The 19,734-nt window shown below is 41.9% G+C and overlaps 1 protein-coding gene across 3 annotated transcripts; it reads left to right on the top strand.

Annotated features, from left to right (window-relative positions):
- The first annotated feature begins 380 nt into the window (after positions 1-380).
- On the top strand, positions 381-9,782 carry LOC138966343 (uncharacterized). Of its 3 annotated transcripts, none has more exons than XM_070338537.1 (6): positions 381-578; positions 2,979-3,298; positions 3,519-3,728; positions 4,765-4,865; positions 9,097-9,249; positions 9,671-9,782. In XM_070338537.1, the coding sequence occupies exons 2-6, from the start codon at positions 3,007-3,009 to the stop codon at positions 9,743-9,745; spliced, it is 831 nt and encodes a 276-aa protein (XP_070194638.1). In that variant the 5' UTR covers positions 381-578; positions 2,979-3,006; the 3' UTR covers positions 9,746-9,782. The 3 variants fall into 3 exon arrangements, with proteins under 3 accessions (XP_070194638.1, XP_070194640.1, XP_070194639.1); XM_070338539.1 differs by lacking the exon at positions 381-578 and adding an exon at positions 1,213-1,312; XM_070338538.1 differs by lacking the exon at positions 381-578 and adding an exon at positions 1,998-2,269.
- The last annotated feature ends 9,952 nt before the right edge of the window (positions 9,783-19,734 follow it).

The following is a 19,734-nucleotide window of genomic DNA, read 5'->3' as shown; positions in this document are numbered from 1 at the left end:
GCTATTGCAACCTACTCCTATCTCTGGTCTCTCTTCCTGGGTACAATGGTACCTAAGACTTACATTCAAATGCTTACATTTCCATGCTACCCACATTGTCAAAATACCAATAATTATTCAAAACAAATGTTAACTACTACCTAACTTCATTTCAGACCCACACCCATTATTATACACACATTTCACATTTAAACCATTAGTCGGCCCCCTGTCGATATTTATCGACTAAGTTCCTTGTTAACTGATAAGCTTGGTGTGCAGCTGTTTTGCGGGGTATCCTTTGCTAAGGGGAACAACCTGTTACACTAGTATACTTTCTCCACGTTTCACCGATTACCTCCCTTACTCCTACTCTCGACAACTTCGTCAAGTTCCTGCCTTGACACGACTCGCTTCACTGCATGAAAGAAACCAGTCCTTGTGTAAACGAACTCTGGTGAAGGCGTCCCTGTGTGTAGTGCCAAAGTCTACGTCTTGTTCTGTGTCAGTGGGACTTGGCACGGGGTGTTTCAGTGCATGTCACGTTTCTCACAGTTTCGGCCTGGTGACATTTCAGTGTTATCTGCAGTCTCGCTGAGGTAGGTTTACTTGTGATGGGGTCGATCCGGCAGCAATCAGTTTCAGAGAAGTTGACGTGTTACACCAGATTCCGTTGCATGTTCTTGTTGTGTTGTATATGCCCAAGCTGAGTGCGTAACATGATACGGCGTAACTTGACAAAGTGCAATGGTACAAGCGAGTTTTAAACACTGACCTGCGGTGTAACAAGGAGCTGAGTATTTAGTTAAAATGGGCGTAACGTTTACGTCGACACTTGTAGTCCCAGATATGTCCTGTGCTTCTGCGTACGCCGACTGCTTTCGTTCTCTCAGTTCGTCACGGTTTGGTAGCAGAAGCTGAATATACAATGCTGGGTAACATGGTTACAAAAACAGATGTAACATGTATACCGCCCTGATATGGCCCTTCGTGGTCGGCTGGGCGTTAAGCAAACAAACAAACAAACAAACAAACAAATGTCAATAGATGTATAGTGCCAGATTTGTGCTTCTGCGCACGGCGATCAATGTCGCCCTGTCAAGTTTGAGTCGTACCAGGTATTGGAAAGGGATTATTAAATACAACGTGACAAGAAGGTGGTTAGCAAAACAAGCGTAACGCGTCAATGTAGACAGTGACACGCTTTATATTTATGTGCTCTTTCTCACATTGAGCGCATTCAACACAGCGCTTTCGGTCCGTGAAGTCAGTGATAAAGCTGTGTATCTGTGTCACTGCTCAGAGCAAAATTCAGTGTACAACAACGAAGGTGGTAAGTTGATCCTGTCAGCCACGAAAACCATAGGAGCGTGCATTTGATCGCTTTGACGAGTAAATGACATAGTTGTTTCCCCTGCTTCTATTCATGATATCGCCCCTCAATGTCGCGTCCATGCAAGAGACCTGTCTGATGTTTTATGTGTGGTAAAAATTCAGATCCTATGCAATCTGGGCTGCCTGTTTCTCAACGTGGCTCTAGGCATGAGCTAAGCCAAAATAACGATTGCATTTAAAAACGAATAAATTAATAGATACATCAAGAAATGAATAAATTAAAAAGTAACAATGAATAAATAATCAATGTTTGCTTGAATAAAGAAATAATTAAACTAAACAATTGAATCAATCAGTAGATAATTGAATAGACTCTTGAATAAATAAACGAACAAATAAATGAAATTAAAAATGTAAATCGATAAAAACATTATTAAATAAATAAGACAACACAGATCTGTGGACGCTTTTGAATGGGGTATGAGCATTCTGCCACTTTGACACATACCAAACATCTACAAATTGATGGCTGTCTGTTTGTTTGTTTGTTTGTTTGTTTGCTTAACGCCCAGCCGACCACGAAGGGCCATATCAGGGCGGTGCTGCTTTGACATTATTATAAACGTGCGCCACACACAAGACAGAAGTCGCAGCACAGGCTTCATGTCTCACCCAGTCACATTATTCTGACACCGGACCAACCCGTCCTAGCACTAACCCCATAATGCCAGACGCCAGGCGGAGCAGCCACTAGTTGCCAATTTTAAAGTCTTAGGTATGACCCGGCCGGGGTTCGAACCCACGACCTCCCGATCACGGGGCGGACGCCTTACCACTAGGCCAACCGTGATGGCTGTCTGTGCAGAATGAAGAGTACTGGTTGAATTAATGTAGTAAAAGACACCAGTACCAATCTGCAAACAAACAGAAAGATACCACAATGCACAGGAAGCAGGTACGCTTTTGGTTTTGTGTATGTGTCTAAATGTACGGTTACTCTTATCTCAGGTAAAAGCCTGCATGACAGTTAAGTGGTGGTGTAAAAAAAAAAAAGGTTTGACTTTTCAAAATGTATTTGTGTATATGTATTTTATGTATAACTGTCTCTACAAATACATTCTGTTGTTGTTGTTGTTCTTTCCTTTAAAGAGGTATTTAGCTATGACTTCCATTCTATTATCAAGTATGTATTTCGCTTTACATTCAATGTGCATGATACCAAGAGAAAGGTTAGACCTTTCAGATAGCATCAATACCAAAAATAAAGAAAATAGGCGAAGAACTATACAGAAAAACACTAGAAGAAGTAAAGAAAAGAAGTCTCGTAAATTTGAAAGGTGCATACTCAGTGATCGTCTTAAGTGGTTTTTTAAGTTTTATGATTGCATGGGATTCTAAATTACGGTACGGCGAATATGTCTCTTTGTCCCCATGCTTGGAATTTGACAGTAACAGGTTCATGATGGGTGAGGCATGCATACAAGATTCAATGTTAGGTGTCCAGACTTAGATACTGGTATGCGGTAACTTTAAAATGTCCGGAGACTCATCGCTTGCTCTGTGTGTTTGTTTTTCAAAACAAGATTTCCAAGCCCTCTGGGTCCGAGTCCAAAACCCTCAAATGAAATCTTTCTGATCTTTCGAGTCTCTGGTTCTCTTTGCAGACTATTCACGAAGTAAAGAGACGTCACAATGTCCGGCGACTCGACCCACAAACACTACGACCCTACGGTCAACCAGGTCCGCCGTGTTCTTGAGCGCGCCATTGCCACCAACGCTGACCCGGAAGTGATTGAAGGCCTGAAGACGGCGCTGCGCTACACTGACATGCGCGAAGACTACTCTGTACAGTGCACGTCAAGAGAGAGCGACGCCTGTCGGAAGATCGCGGAAGCTACGCTGTCACACCCATGGTCGGACTTGAAGAAGCAAGGGAAGACTATTTGGGACCTCACTCCCCGAATGTTGAGCGGTTCGTTAGAAGGTAAGCTTGCTCCTCGCGTTACTGCGACGTTTTAAAAAATAAAATTGTCTGGAAAAGATTTCTCTGGTTTTGATTTTGCATGCTGGGCATTTTCAACTGCATTTGTAATACTAGACTATGTTAATTGTTGACGCAAAAAGCATAACATCTAGATATAAAAATGTAACTATCCGTTCAAAAGCAGCCGGGCTACACTGTCTTTCTTCCACACTCTCTACAGGTCAGTTTCTCAAGTCACTGGTCAGCGGTCAGCGTGCTCGTCGAGTGCTGGACGTGGGGATGTACACTGGCTACAGCGCGCTGTCCATGGCCGAGGCCTTGCCTGCAGGTGGCCAGGTGGTCACTCTAGACATGGACCCTTACCTCCTGAAGTACAACCAGCCCTTCTTCGACGCCTCGCCCCATGGCTCCAAGATCACCATAAAGATCGGTAAAACCTGTCCTTAACTGGACGAAGTCGACTACGCAAAGTATACTTCGCGAAGCTGGCCGTACAAAGCTTTAGCACTGAGTTTTCGGTAAAAACAAGAAATTCCTCCGAGGTAGGAAAAACACCCCCGTCCTTAGCATTCTCACTGCCACCAACTGAGCAGGCACTGCTAACAAGTGTGGTTATTTCCCTTTGACCATTAATATGTGCCTCTATAAGTCCTTGTAGAATCTTAATCCACCAATAACTCCCTAACCGTGTGTTTGACTGGTCCCAATTTTTGTAAGGACCGTCTCAGGAATGTATAGAACCTGTTCACCAAGTTTGGTGACGATCGGTCCGTTCATTCTTGAGATCTATATGCGAACACAAACAAACAAACAAACAAACACATCGAGCGAAACCTATACACACCCCTATACCGGGGGTGTAAAAAGAGACTATGCAAAGTCTTCGCTAAGTCCACTTCGGGCTCAAAGAGATACCCAACGAAGCTCGTGTGAAACACATCACCAGATGTGTGGTTGTACGGGAGCTCGTTTGTTTACAAGGGGTGGTGTTGTTGAACAAGAGTTGTATGTTTCTGTGAGAGAGGCTTGATTGTAAGGAGATGTTTGGTTGTGTGATAGTTGTTTGGTTGAATGCGGAGGGTTGTATGGTAGCTGCCTGGGAGTTGTTCGTGAAGAATGTGCTTAATTAAGCTCGAAGTCGACTACGCGAAGACTTCGCGAAGTCTTTTTAACGAAAACTCAGTGTGAAAGTTCCGTGCGGGCAGCTTCGCGAAGTATACTTCGCGTAGTAGACTTGGACCATTTAAGGACAGGCTTAAGGAGTTGCATGGATGTTCGAGAGCTGTATGGTTGTTATGAGGTTTTTGGTTGAAATGAGTTGTATGGTTGTTTGAGAGTTCACAAATTGACTTAGCTGACTTTCAAATAGCAGAAGAAGGTTCATTCATTGTGGTGTTTGTTTGTTTGTTTGTTCGTTTGTTTTCTTCAGATCCACTGACAATTGTGAGCTTCCTTGTGTGCTACAGGTCGCGCCATGGACATGATGAAAGAGATGGCCAAGGAGGGGCAGAAGTTTGACTTTATTTTTCTCGACGCAGACAAGTCGGAATATATCGACTACCTCAAGGTGAGTCAGAAGGCACTTAGTGACTGTTCTTTAGCCCTAGACATGGTCATCATTGACCGTTCTTTAGCCCTAGACATGGTCATCATTGACCGTTCTTTGGACATAGACATGATGATCATTGACCGTTCTTTGGACATAGACATGATGATCATTGACCGTTCTTTGGACATAGACATGATGATCATTGACCGTTCTTTAGCCCTAGACATGGTCATCATTGACCGTTCTTTGGACATAGACATGATGATCATTGACCGTTCTTTGGACATAGACATGATGATCATTGACCGTTCTTTGGACATAGACATGATGATCATTGATCGTTCTTTGGACATAGACATGATGATCATTGACCGTTCTTTGGACATAGACATGATGATCATTGATCGTTCTTTGGACATAGACATGATGATCATTGACCGTTCTTTGGACATAGACATGATGATCATTGACCGTTCTCTGGACATAGACATGATGATCATTGACCGTTCTCTGGACATAGACATGATCATTGACCGTTCTCTGGACATAGACATGATGATCATTGACCGTTCTTTGGACATAGACATGATGATCATTGACCGTTCTTTGGACATAGACATTTATGATCATTGACCGTTCTTTGGACATAGACATGATGATCATTGACCGTTCTCTGGACATAGACATGATGATCATTGACCGTTCTTTGGACATAGACATGTATGATCATTGACCGTTCTTTGGACATAGACATGATGATCATTGACCGTTCTCTGGACATAGACATGATGATCATTGACCGTTCTTTGGACATAGACATGATGATCATTGACCGTTCTTTGGACATAGACATGATGATCATTGACCGTTCTTTGGACATAGACATGTATGATCATTGACCGTTCTTTGGACATAGACATGATGATCATTGACCGTTCTTTAGCCCTAGACATGGTCATCATTGACCGTTCTTTGGGGATAGACATGATGATCATTGACCGTTCTCTGGACATAGACATGATGATCATTGACCGTTCTTTGGACATAGACATGATGATCATTGACCGTTCTCTGGACATAGACATGATGATCATTGACCGTTCTTTGGACATAGACATGATGATCTTTGATCGTTCTTTGGACATAGACATTTATGATCATTGACCGTTCTTTGGATATAGACATGATGATCATTGACCGTTCTTTGGACATAGACATGATGATCATTGACCGTTCTTTGGGGATAGACATTATGATCATTGATCGTTCTTTGGACATAGACATGATGATCATTGACCGTTCTTTGGACATAGACATGATGATCATTGATCGTTCTTTAGCCGTAGACATGGTGATCATTGACCGTTCTCTGGACATAGACATGATGATCATTGACCGTTCTTTGGACATAGACATGATGATCATTGACCGTTCTTTGGACATAGACATGATGATCATTGACCGTTCTTTGGACATAGACATGATGATCATTGATCGTTCTTTGGACAGACATGATGATCATTGACTGTTCTTTGGACATAGACATGATGATCATTGACCGTTCTTTAGCCCTAGACATGGTCATCATTGACCGTTCTTTGGACATAGACATGATGATCATTGACCGTTCTCTGGACATAGACATGATGATCATTGACCATTCTCTGGACATAGACATGATGATCATTGACCGTTCTCTGGACATAGACATGATGATCATTGACCGTTCTTTGGACATAGACATGATGATCATTGATCGTTCTTTGGACATAGACATGTATGATCATTGACCGTTCTTTGGACATAGACATGATGATCATTGACCGTTCTTTGGACATAGACATGTATGATCATTGACCGTTCTTTGGACATAGACATGATGATCATTGACCGTTCTTTAGCCGTAGACATGGTGATCATTGACCGTTCTTTGGACATAGACATGATGATCATTGACCGTTCTTTAGCCGTAGACATGGTGATCATTGACCGTTCTCTGGACATAGACATGTATGATCATTGACCGTTCTTTGGACATAGACATGATGATCATTGACCGTTCTTTGGACATAGACATGATGATCATTGACCGTTCTCTGGACATAGACATGATGATCATTGACCGTTCTCTGGACATAGACATGATGATCATTGACCGTTCTTTGGACATAGACATGATGATCATTGACCGTTCTTTGGACATAGACATGATGATGATAGACCGTTCTCTGGACATAGACATGATGATCAGTGACCGTTCTTTGGCCATAAACATGATGACCTTTCACAGTGTTAAAAGCTGTTATCAAGGCAACAAGAAACGCTCACGACCACAGCGTCAATTGACTTATAATTAATAATAATAATAATAACGATTACTTATATAGCGCGTAAACCTCGTGGTGACGAGCCCAGAGCACTTTACACTTACACAATCATAATACAAACAAGGAAAGAGAACTAAATCCGAATAAATTCAAACATGGTCACACACACCCACACACGCACGCACACACACACGCACACACACACACACACACACACACGCGCGCGCACACACTCACACACAATCTTTCTTTCGTCATTGTCAATGTTCAGGTAACCCGCAATGTCATTCCATGTACGCATACGTTATTCTAGTACAACACACACAGGCACATACACATCCTCATGAACGCCACACTTTAGTATATAATACACGTGGCAGCGCCGATGACTCACCGATCATGGGATCTCCTTCAGAGGTCTAACTTAAACATGTGTGTTTTGAGGGCTGTTCTAAAGGCAGATGGTGACTGGGAATCCCTAATGCTCCGGGGGATTTTCTCCCAGACAAGAGGTCCCTGGTACTTGAAGGATCTCTCAAATCCATAGTTAGTTGATTTTCTGTTTCTTTTTGGTTTACTAAGTACATTGGTATCTGTTGCAGAGCGAAGATTGTTCCATAGACCTGTATCAATGAAACCATTCGTATTCGTATCTAACTCTTCATACTGAAATACCATTAAAGCGCGCAGTTGTTTCATATTGTTTTTCATTTCATGAGGTCGCCGAACATGGCCCAGAAAAGGTTACGGGAAAGCGGAGTCATTCAACAGTTAAATTTCAAGGAAAAGCAAACGAAAGAAAACACTCAGAACACAACAATTACAGAAAAAGTCTCCAACCACACTATCACAGGTGGGGAACTGTTCCGCACCATATCCGTTGGGAGCGACGTGTTCCGGTTGTGGATAGTCGCTATTTTTCACTTGCTCTTGATTGCGAGCGAAGTTAGGTCGGTCAGTCAGACCCTTCTCCCAATCTCTGGCCCATCACATCACAGAATGGCTGGACTATCTTGAAATGTTATAGAAATGATGTCCGGGGGTCTAGACTGTCAACAAGCTTGCTTGCATTGGTCTTTCGCCACATTACAATCTCTGTGGTCTTCACAACTTGCTTTACGACAAAAACACCAAAACGTGTCAAAAACAGGCATTTTCGTCACACAACACAACAGTCTAGACCCCCGGAAGTCATTTCTATAACATTTCTCTAGACTGTCAACAAGCTTGCTTGCATTGGTCTTTCGCCACATTACAATCTCTGTGGTCTTCACAACTTGCTTTACGACAAAAACACCAAAACGTGTCAAAAACAGGCATTTTCGTCACACAACACAACAGTCTAGACCCCCGGACATCATTTCTATAACATTTCTCTAGACTGTCAACAAGCTTGCTTGCATTGGTCTTTCGCCACATTACAATCTCTGTGGTCTTCACAACTTGCTTTACGACAAAAACACCAAAACGTGTCAAAAACAGGCATTTTCGTCACACAACACAACAGTCTAGACCCCCGGAAGTCATTTCTATTTCTAACATTTTAAGATAGTTCAGCCAGTCTCTGGTTCAGCCATTCTGTGACGTGATGCGCCAGAAATTGTGATGAAATTAAAAACAATATGAAACAAGTGCGCGTTTTAATGGTATTTTATTATGAACAGTTAGATACGAATACGAATGGTTTTATAATTGATACAGGTCAGCTAATCAGAACAGCCAGATAGTCAGTACGTCATGTGGGTTGCCTGTCTGTCCGTTCATCTATTTGTAGCTCCGTTTGTTTTAAAGTATATAACTTGAGTAAAATCTCTAGCGTGCCTATGTGTGTGTGTGTGTGTGTGTGTGTGTGTTTTGTATATGCGTGCGTGTGTGTGTTTGTGCGTATACGTGTGTGCGTGTGTGTCTGTCTGTGTGTGCAGCTGGGTTTTGACGAAGGTCTACTGGCAGAGAACGGGACAATCGCTGTGGACAATGCTTTCAGAGACGGTACGAATTACCTCCCTTCCGATGGTCTGCCAGATGTCTCTCGGCTCTTTGGAGAATACGTCACACAGGATAAACGACTGCACAAGGTGTGTTTATATAACAAGGTTTACTTTTCCTACGGTTTCTTGCTAAAGCGGATCCACGTCAAATCAATTAGATTTCTTGTTTTCAATTAATCATTTTGAGATAATACACAAAAAATGTATTGTATTGTAGTGTATTGTTGTGGGGTTTTTTCGAAAAGGTTTCTGTGACACATGTTTAAGTAATGTCAAACGAATAATTTAAGTGAATGTCAGTTCCCTTAAGAAACCATTTATCTTTTTTGTATGTATATTAATTTCCAATGTATTGTGTTTGTTTGTTAATAGCTTCTTTAATTTCGAAAAGTTTGTTATTTTTCTTGCCTCTCCTCGTTTTGGTCGTCGTGGGGGGAGGGGGCGGGGCTTTGGGAAGGACTGGTCAAGAAATGGGCGGAGCTAAATGTGAAATGTTTGACTGCTGCAGGTGCTGGTACCAATCAGAGACGGCGTCATGCTCATCAGGAGATTGTGTGAAGTCGACCGTGACCTCTCCCGATAGTTACTGTAATTGTTTCTGATAAAGTCTCGCAAAGACATGGTCTTGAGTACATTTTGCTCGCGCTCGATCGCCACTGCGGGTGGATGAAAGAATGTATGTTCACTGTCTGAGTTGATGGGAAAGTGGTGTGCGTGCGTGCGTCTGTCTGTCTGTCTGCGTGCGTGTGTGTACGTACGTGCCTGTTGGAGCCATATACCATTAAAAATCACTCTTTTTTGTGCCATATAAATTTGGTAAGTATAAAATATGAGCACAGTAGGATGGTGAAATATCTATTTAAGAATGGGTTTACAGCAGGAAAGGAAAGAGAATGCTTTATGTCCTACAGGCTAATTATTTCGCCTCTTAAGGACAAGATATGGGTTATATGATTTGAGTTTTACGACCTCACTGCGTTTGACGAGATACACATTAAAGTGTATGCGTGTTTAGGTTGTATCAGCCATCTGCACCTATGCCAGAATGACCGAGGTCTTGTACGTGCCATTGTGGTGACCCGTGTCCGTCCCGGCCCTAATTCGAACCTGCGACCTTCCGATTACAGCAGTTTCACCAACAAAATATGTATACATTTAACTCTGGCGCAAACGCTCCCACTACACACACACACGCACAAATGGAGAAACAAGGCAAATCACATGTCTCGGTCACTAAAAATTGAAACAAAAGACCTTCAAACTGCAACATAATATAAACAGTTCTCAGATCAGCCGTCTGAAGTTGAGATGGAACTGGGAATGGTATTCAAAACTGTGGGAATGGGAATGGATAGAAAAGAAATGGCTTACTCCGGGGGAGGGGAGGGGGGGGGGGTTGGTTGTCCGGGAGTTTGTGAATCTGAAACATTTCTGTGCTTTGGACGTAAAACAATAGGCAATTCCGTGTGTCTTAATGCGTAAACAAAGAATTTGCAGTTTTTGACTCCTTGCATGAAGGGCAAAGCAACTTGTTACAATTTCAAATGGCTGAGGCAGGACTGAAAGCCCTTGGGACTCCGTGCACCTGGAAGTGTCAAGCACAGTAACTTTAAAGGGATACTATTAATCGGACCGTTTTCGGGGAGTTGCTGGCATGACAAATTTTACGAATCTGGGGAATCTACTCTACATGAATCTCGACGTACACAGCTCGATTTGCTGGAAGAAGCTTTACACGTTTGTAATTCATGAGTGAGTAAATGCATCTCAGCGCGCTGCTTCGCTCCGGTGTAGAAAAGAACAAGTCGCGTAAGGCGAAATAACAACATGTAGTCAAGCTGTCCAACTCACAGAATGAAACTAAACGCACTGCTTTTTTTCACCAAGACCACATACTCGTAGTTTCGTCAGTCCACCGCTCGTGGCAAAGGCAGTGAAATCGACAAGCCATGCAGAATAGTGCGGTAGTGGTCGCGCTGAGCAGGATAACACGCTTTTCTGTATGTCTATTCTTTTTAGCTTACTGAGTTTGTTTTTAATCCAAACATATCATATCTATATGTTTTTGGAATCAGGGACCGACAAGGAATAAGATGAAATTGTTTTTAAATCGATTACGGAAAATTAATTTTAATCATAATTTTCATATTTTTAATTTTCAGAGCTTGTTTGTAATCCAAATATAACATATGTATATGTTTTTGGAATCAGAAAATGACGACGAATAAGATGAAATTATGTTTGGATCGTTTAATAAAAAATTAATTTTAATTACAAGTTTCCGATTTTTAATGACCAAACTCATTCATTAGTTTTTAAGCCACCAAGCTGAAATGCAATACCAAAGTCCGGCCTTCGTCGAAGATTGCTTTACAAAAATTTCAATCAATTTTGATTGAAAAATGAGGGTGTGACAGTGCCGCCTCAACTTTTACAAAAAGCCGGATATGACGTCATCAAAGGTATTTTTTTCGTTCTATCTTGGGTAGTTATAACGTCAAAACATTGTATTGTTTTGTCAATAACAAACGTTCCAACAACCTACCTTTCTTGTTTTTTTATTCAGTCAAAACATTGTGTTAGATTACGTAACTTGAGAACATTGTAAAACATGGTATTGGTTCCATGTTGGCACACTCTCCATCTTAAAGGCAGGCGTTGATTATTGTAGGCCTAAGTGGATGAGAATAGTCACCTTGGAATTATACTGCGCAATGGGTTTTGTGTGGGCGTGTGGGTGTTCCCCTGACTCAGTTTCACTCTCTCTCTCTCGGTGTCTGTAGGCTACATGGCGTGTACTGTACACCGATACCTCCCTTTCACCTTCGACACTAAATCTCCCCGGCAAGAATATCTCTCTTGTTTTCTTCCCTGCCGAATCGCTGTCATTCCCACATCCCGTCTCCACGATCTCTCGCTGATAGTCTTTATTATGGCTGCAGCCGTTGATCTTCGCCACAAGATGGACGGCGAGTTGCAAAACGATCCTTGACTGGTTCTTCTGTGCGCGACAACTTCGCGTGAAAGCCACCCTGCGTTATCGTCCCGCTGCATGCAGTTATCTCCCGTTAACACGGGTTTCGCTCCCTGATCGCAAGACCGAAGCTGCCGTTTGAAGACCGAAACTGCATTGGCTTATGATGACGATAAACCGTGACGCCCCGGAATAAAGAAAACACAGTGGGCTTGTTTTTTTGGTGAGAATTCACGCCATTTTGGTCAATCTCGCTGTGAACTCCTCGTCGAGTCAGCCGGTGAAAGCAACAAGATAAACGAGATAAGAGAAGAACATACCCATTGTTTTCAATTTTACAAACATCGGCTTTATGCCAGCTTTAACTTCGTTTCCACCCGAAGAAGAAACAATAACATGGCGTGTGTGCTGAATCTAGGTTCAAATCGACGATGTTTTGGTCTGTGGTATGGCGTGATAAATTGCATCCCTTTATATCTAATACAAGGCAGTTATCGGAGTCGTCCTCATAGCGCCATCACTGTGCCATTTTCAGGGATGAGGCTTGTGCACGGATTCTGCGTAAATACATTTTTTGTGGCCAATCATTCTCAAAAAGAAAACAAGTCGCGTAAGGCGAAATTACTACATTTAGTCAAGCTGTGGAACTCACAGAATGAAACTCAGTGAACGCACTGCATTTTTTCACAATGACCGTAGTCCGCCGCTTGTGCATAACGGAGTGAGACTGACGAGCCTGTTCAGCGCGGTAGTGGTTTCGCTGTGCTGCATAGCACGCTTTTATGTACCTCTCTTCGTTTTAACTTTCTGAGCGTGTTTTTAATCCAAACATATCATATCTATATGTTTTTGGAATCAGGAACCGACAAGGAATAAGATGAAATTGTTTTTAAATCGATTTCGGAAATTTAATTTTGATCATAATTTTTATATTTTTAATTTTTGGAGCTTGTTTTCAATCCAAATATAACATATTTATATGTTTTTGGAATCAGGAAATGATGTAGAATAAGATGAACGTAAAATTGGATCGTTTTATATAAAAAAATATTATTACAATTTTCAGATTTTTAATGACCAAAGTCATCAATTAATGTTTAAGCCACCAAGCTGAAATGCAATACCAAAGTCCGGCCTTCGTCGAAAATTGCTTTACAAAACTTTAAATCAATTTGATTGAAAAATGAGGGTGTGACAGTGCCGCCTCAACTTTTACAAAAAGCCGGATATGACGTCATCAAAAGTATTTATCGAAAAAAAGAAAAAACATCCGGGGATATCATTCCCAGGAACTCTCATGTCAAATTTCATAAAGATCGGTCCAGTAGTTTGGTCTGAATTGCTCTACACACACACACGCACAGACAGACAGACACACACACACACACACACACACACACACACACAAACACATACACCACGACCCTCGTCTCGATTCCCCCTCTATGTTAAAACATTTAGTCAAAACTTGACTAAATGTAAAAAGAAGAAAGCTTTATTGACCAATGAGTGCACACAGTGATTACTTACGTTTTTAATGTTCATCATTGTACGGGCAGGACAGCGTAAGCCCCGCACGTGAACTAATTACGTCAAAAGCCTACATGGAAGTCTAAAAGTCTCAACATTATTTCTATCTGGGGAAGTTTACATCAAGACATTGTGTTTGATTTCGTGAGAAAATTGTAAACCATGGTATTTGGTTCCATTTTGGCATACCGTTATACCGCACATAGCCTTTAGCCCCAGAATGTGATCACGGGAAATGTTGATCGCATTTTGGCAGGAGATGCGATCTAACAAACTGCAGAAAGTTTCGTTTGGCTGGCAACACTAAAGGTATGGTGTAGTCATCTGTGGGATAATTGTGTGAATGTTTTGACTGTGTATGTCCTTTTCTGCTGGAAAAGACAAATCGTTGCTTCAACGGTGCTCTGAGGCGTTCTGCATCTTTACATCTCAGGTCTACTGCTTGCTTTTGCCGTCGTTTGCTTTCCTCCCGTGTTGCAAACACAGCAACGACAACAACGCATTGACGACATCCAAAAAATAACTGTTACCTAAAACCGCGATCGCTGACTGCAACAACGTCATTAACAGCAGCAGTAAAAATAAAATAGCGCGAGAGGCGTTTTTAAACATGATCAACACCATGGATTACGCAAGAAAGAATGTGTAATGTTATGACGTTTTTAAAATGTGTGTTTGTCAATGTGCAAGAGCCCTGACGTATTACGTTGCTGGGGATTCTAGGTAAGAATCATGGTAGAATAAACCACGCCATCCCTCCATACTGCCTGTGTCTTCTTTATTTCTACCCGTATGTTTGTAATCGTTACCGTCCCACACGACGAGAGACACGACAGAATGTACCTTTAAACATAAGAACGTCTCACCTGTACTACCTGAGAAGCCGTATTCGTGCTAACAATATAATGAGGCTCCCTCGCCGCTCTGTCAGACCTTGAGAACACCTGGGTCACTGGGGTGTATACTGTCAGTCGTCCAAGCATCTAGTTGGCCTTCTTGCACCTGAACGCACTCCAGTCAGATTTGTCAAACTTCATACAACTTGTCAGACTTGCTGTGGAGAGAGAGAGAGAGAGAGACAGAGAGAGACAGAGAGAGACAGAGAGAGAGAGAGAGAGAGAGAGAAAGAGAGAGACCATGACAATGACAATTCTTTATTTAACTAGGGTAATGGAATAAGCAGGGATTTGCTTTTTTACATCTAACCCTCGCCCTAAAGGCTAATGGCTAAATAATAAACAGACACAGAAAGAAAAAAAGTATTTTAAGATAAATATATCATAAATGTAAAATAAAATGCATCGGACAAGGGAAATATGCGAGTTCGTTTGTTGTGTGTAAAGTAAAGACAGTCGCACACTACATTTAAAACAGTGAATTTTGGTGAGAATTCACGCCATTTTGGTCAATCTCGCCGAGAACTCCATGTTGAAAGCAACAAGATGAACGAGTTGAGATGAGAGAAGAACATACCCATTGTTTTCAGTTTCACAAACCTCGGCTTTACGCCAGCTATAACTGTGTTTCCACCCGAAGAAGAAACAATAACATGGCGTGTGTGCTGAATCTTGGTTCAAATCGACGATGTTTTAGTCTGTGGTATGGCGTGATAAATTGCATCCCTTTATATCTGATAGAAGGCAGTTAACCGATAATAAAATAACCTTGATTGCTCTTTTATGTAAACTAAATAAAGGTTTAGGAGTTTTTGCACTCGCACAATCCCATAATGTTGACGCATAATCAATGATTGATTGAATGTGAGCGTTAAAGAAAAGTTGCCTGCCATGCCCGTTCAAGAAGTGTTATATTCTGGACAACAAGTAAAGCCTCTTGGAAATTACTTTACATACTCCTAGCCTGTAACGTGATCTGAGAGAGAGAGAGAAAGAGAGAGAGAGAGAGAGAGAGAGACAGACAGACAGACAGACAGACAGACAGACAGACAGACAGACACAGAGAGAGACAGACAGACACAGAGACACTGAGACAGACACAGAGAGAGACAGCTGAGCGAGAAAAACAGACAGACAGACATAGAGGGAGAGAGGCAAAAACCGAAAGGTAGAATTAGCAACCTGGTTGCAGAGAGATTTGTCTTATATAACGAGGGTAATGATGTGAGAGTTGCTGTTGTTTTACAACCAGCTTTCATCCATGAGGGAAAACTCGGAAGGTAAACAATATTCTCAATTATATTGGCCGGCCTTCGTCCTAGGATCAGGTTTGCCGTTTTGCCCTTGAAAACTCCTGCAAGATTGGTAACTCTTCGTTATAAAACTTTTCACAACGGCTAAAACAATTTTTTTTTAAAGTCGCGTAAGGCAAAATTACTACATTTAGTCAAGCTGTCGAACTCACGGAATGAAACTGAACGCACTGTATTTTTTTCACCAAGACAGTACAGCTTCGTCAATCCCCGCGAGAAGGAAATCGCTCACCTCCCACGTGCAAAACGCAGTGATATGCACACGCCAGAATAGCGCGGTAGCGTATTGTGCTAAGCAGGAAAGCGCGCTTTTCTGTATTCGTGTTAACTTTCTGAGCTTGTTTTGAATACAACCTATCATATCTATATGTTTTTGGAATCAGGAAACGATAAAGAATAAGATGAAATCATTTTGGATCGATTTCTTAAATCTTAATCGTAAGACTAATTAATCTATTTTCGTTAATTGTGATCACATTTTAAGAGTAAACATGACATATGTATATATTTTTAGATTCAGAATGTCATGAAGAATACGATGCAATCAATTTTAAATCTGTTTGCGAAAAATTGATTTTAATGACAACTTTAATGAGCAAACTCATTAATTAATTTGTAAGCCTCCAAGCTGAAATGCAATACCAAAGTCCGGGCGTCGTCGAAGACTACTTGACCAAAATGTCAACCAATTTGGTTGAAAAATGAGAGCGTGGCAGTGCCGCCTCAACTTTCACGAAAAGCCGGATATGACGTCATCAAAGACATTTATCCAAAAAATGAAAAAACATCTGGGGATATCATACCCAGGAACTCCCATGTAAAATTTCATGAAGATCGGTCTAGTAGTTTTCTCTAAATCGCTCTACACACACACACACACACACACACACACACACACACACACACACACACACACACACACACACATACATACACCACACCCTCGTCTCGATTCCCCCCTCTACGTTAAAACATTTAGTCAAAACTTGACTAAATGTAAAAAGGACCACAAAAAACCTCGAGAGAGAGAGAGAGAGAAAGAGACAGATAGACAGAGAGAGAGACAGACAGACAGACAGATAGATAGATAGACAGACAAAGACAGACAGAGACAAAACCAGAGAGAGAGAGAGAGACGGACGGAAGGAAAGACAAACGGACGCAAAGGCAGAGAGTGAGAGAGAGAGAGAGAGAGAGAGAGAGAGAGTCGAAGTCGAACACTTTAAAGCTTCTCCTTCTAATGGCTATGTAAGCCCAACAATAACAGAGACAAGCCTTGTCGCAAAAGAGCTCATGTACACATCATTACGGATCTTTAAGCTAGACTATTGCATGTGACAAGAGCATTCTTCCACCTGGACACATACTAAAATTCAGCAGTCAGACTGCGGAATTCTTTTTCTAAGTGAAACCAATGTTAACCAGTTATTCGAAGTTGGTACGGGTTCGATCCAAGGTTCGACGAATGATTTATTTCCTATACCTGCCAACGGAGTTCAGTCTCTCTTTGTACACGTCCGAACACTCCCGTGTGCATGCATGCGCACGATAACGATCCAAAATTCACAGCGAAAAGCTCAGGGCTGTGAAAACACGAACACGAATTGGTTTATTGTTGTTGCAAAAAATAATACGATAACACATGTTTTCGATTTCAGTTTAATCATCCTCAAGCCTGATGCTGTATTTTCTGATCCTTGTTCGACCCCTGTCAAGTACAGCATTATTTTCTATCCTTGTCTTCTAATTCTATAACAATGCATTTCATTCTTGGCCAGTCATGGCTGTGTCAAAGTTACCGACAGTCACTCCAGATTATTTTCTCCAGTGTCATTTTTTAGGGTAAACTAACATGAAATGACAAGTGAATTTCTAAAGTCGGATACGTACATATCCCAATTAAAAATGACCATTCACCGACAAACGTTTTTTTGGTGTTTGTGTGTGTGTGTGTGTGTGTGTGTGTGTGTGTGTGTGTGTGTGTGTGTGTGTGTGTGTGTGTGTGTTCGTGTGTGTGTTTGTGTTTGTTCAACACCTTTTACCAAATGTGTAGACCAAAATGTCACGCATTTGACCATTTGACTCAGGAGGTCTACATTGTGGGAAGAAAGTGAATAGCAGTTTTACTGCGTGTGTGTTTTTGTGTGTGTGTGTGTGTGTGTGTGTGTGTGTGTGTGTGTGTGTGTGTGTGTGTGTGTTCATGTGTGTGTTTGTGTTTGTTCAACACCTTTTACCAAATGTGTAGATCAAAATGTCACGCATTCGACATACATTTAAATAAAAAAAACGCTGGCGCTGGACCCGAGTACTCTTCAGACTGGCTCGCTCCCCCAGTATGAAAGTTTTTGTCTTGTGCACGTGGATTTAAAAAAAAAAAATTATTTTACACAATTAAAAAAATTATTTGAGTAAAATAAAACATTAAAACGTTCATAATAAACAATAGTAAACAAGAATTAAAAAAAAATTAAAAAAATAGACCGCCCATGCCGGGAATCGAACCCGGATCCCTTTGGCCACCAAGCCACCACCTTGAATCACTGACACAGTGTCCCTGTCGCTCTCTCTCGTGCTCTCTGTCTCTCTTTCAGTCTCACCGAGACCAAACCTGCACTGTAGTTTCTTTGCCGAGACCAAATTAATCCCCACCCGCTGGCTGGCTTGCTCGCATGCGATACGCATGCTTTTCATGACGCACGCGTTTGGCTGTTATATCAGCTCAATGGCTGGCTGTCGCTCCGATTGAATTCGTCCAACCGTCAAGAACTTTTGTGTTTTTTGGGGCATTTAGGTCCCAGGTAACATTATGAAGTTTTAATACGATCAATCGGACCTATTATCAAGTTAGTGTATCAACTTTTGAACGAACTGCGCCCAGTAGTTTCCCAGCAATAAGCTGTTAAGTCGAGACAGACAGACAGACACACACACACACACACACACACACACACACACACACACACACACACAATTAAAGTCTGCTGGACCCTCCTACTGCGTACTCGGGGATAAAAGAGTCTACAAAAGCTAGGGTCAGCATTGCTGCAACTTCCTTTACGCGTGTTTTGGTTCTTTGGCGAGTGCTTGACCCCAGTAGGTCTCATAGTGGGAAGGAAGTGTGTGTGCGTTTCTGTATGTGTGTGTGTGTATGTATGGGTGTGTATTTATGCGTGCGTATGTGTGTGTATGGGTGGCCGAGTGGTAACGCACTTGCGCTCGGAAGCGAGAGGTTGCGAGTTCGACCCTGGGTCAGGGCGTTAGCAATTTCTCCCCCCTTTCCTAACCTAGGTGGTGGGTTCAAGTGCTAGTCTTTCGGATGAGACGAAAAACCGAGGTCCCTTCGTGTACACTACATTGGGGTGTGCACGTTAAAGATCCCACGATTGACAAAAGGGTCTTTCATGGCAAAATTGTATAGGCATAGATAAAAATGTCCACCAAAATACCCGTGTGACTTGGAATAGTAGGCCGTGAAAAGTAGGATATGCGCCGAAATGGCTGCGATCTGCTGGCCGACGTGAATGCGTGATGTATTGTGTAAAAACAATTCCATCTCACACGGCATAAATAAATCCCTGCGCCTTGAATTTGTGCGCGATATAAATTGCATAAAAAAACCATTTAAAAAAATTAAAAAAATAAATCCCTGCGCTTAGAACTGTACCCACGAAATACGCGCGATATAAGCCTCATATTGATTGATTGATTGATTGTATGTGTGAGTATTTATGCGTGCATATATGTGTGTGTGAGTGCCTATGTGTGTGTGTGTGTGTGTGTGTGTGTGTGTGTGTGTGTGTGTGTGTGTGTGTGTGTGTGTGTGTGTGTGTGTGTGTGTGTGTGTGTGTGCGCAGCGCGC

The sequence above is a fragment of the Littorina saxatilis genome, linkage group LG5, assembly GCF_037325665.1.
Source record: "Littorina saxatilis isolate snail1 linkage group LG5, US_GU_Lsax_2.0, whole genome shotgun sequence".
NCBI classification, from domain to species: Eukaryota; Metazoa; Mollusca; class Gastropoda; order Littorinimorpha; family Littorinidae; genus Littorina; species Littorina saxatilis.
The sequence above is the reverse complement of the archived record's forward strand: the minus strand, read 5'-3'. Positions and strand labels throughout refer to the sequence as shown.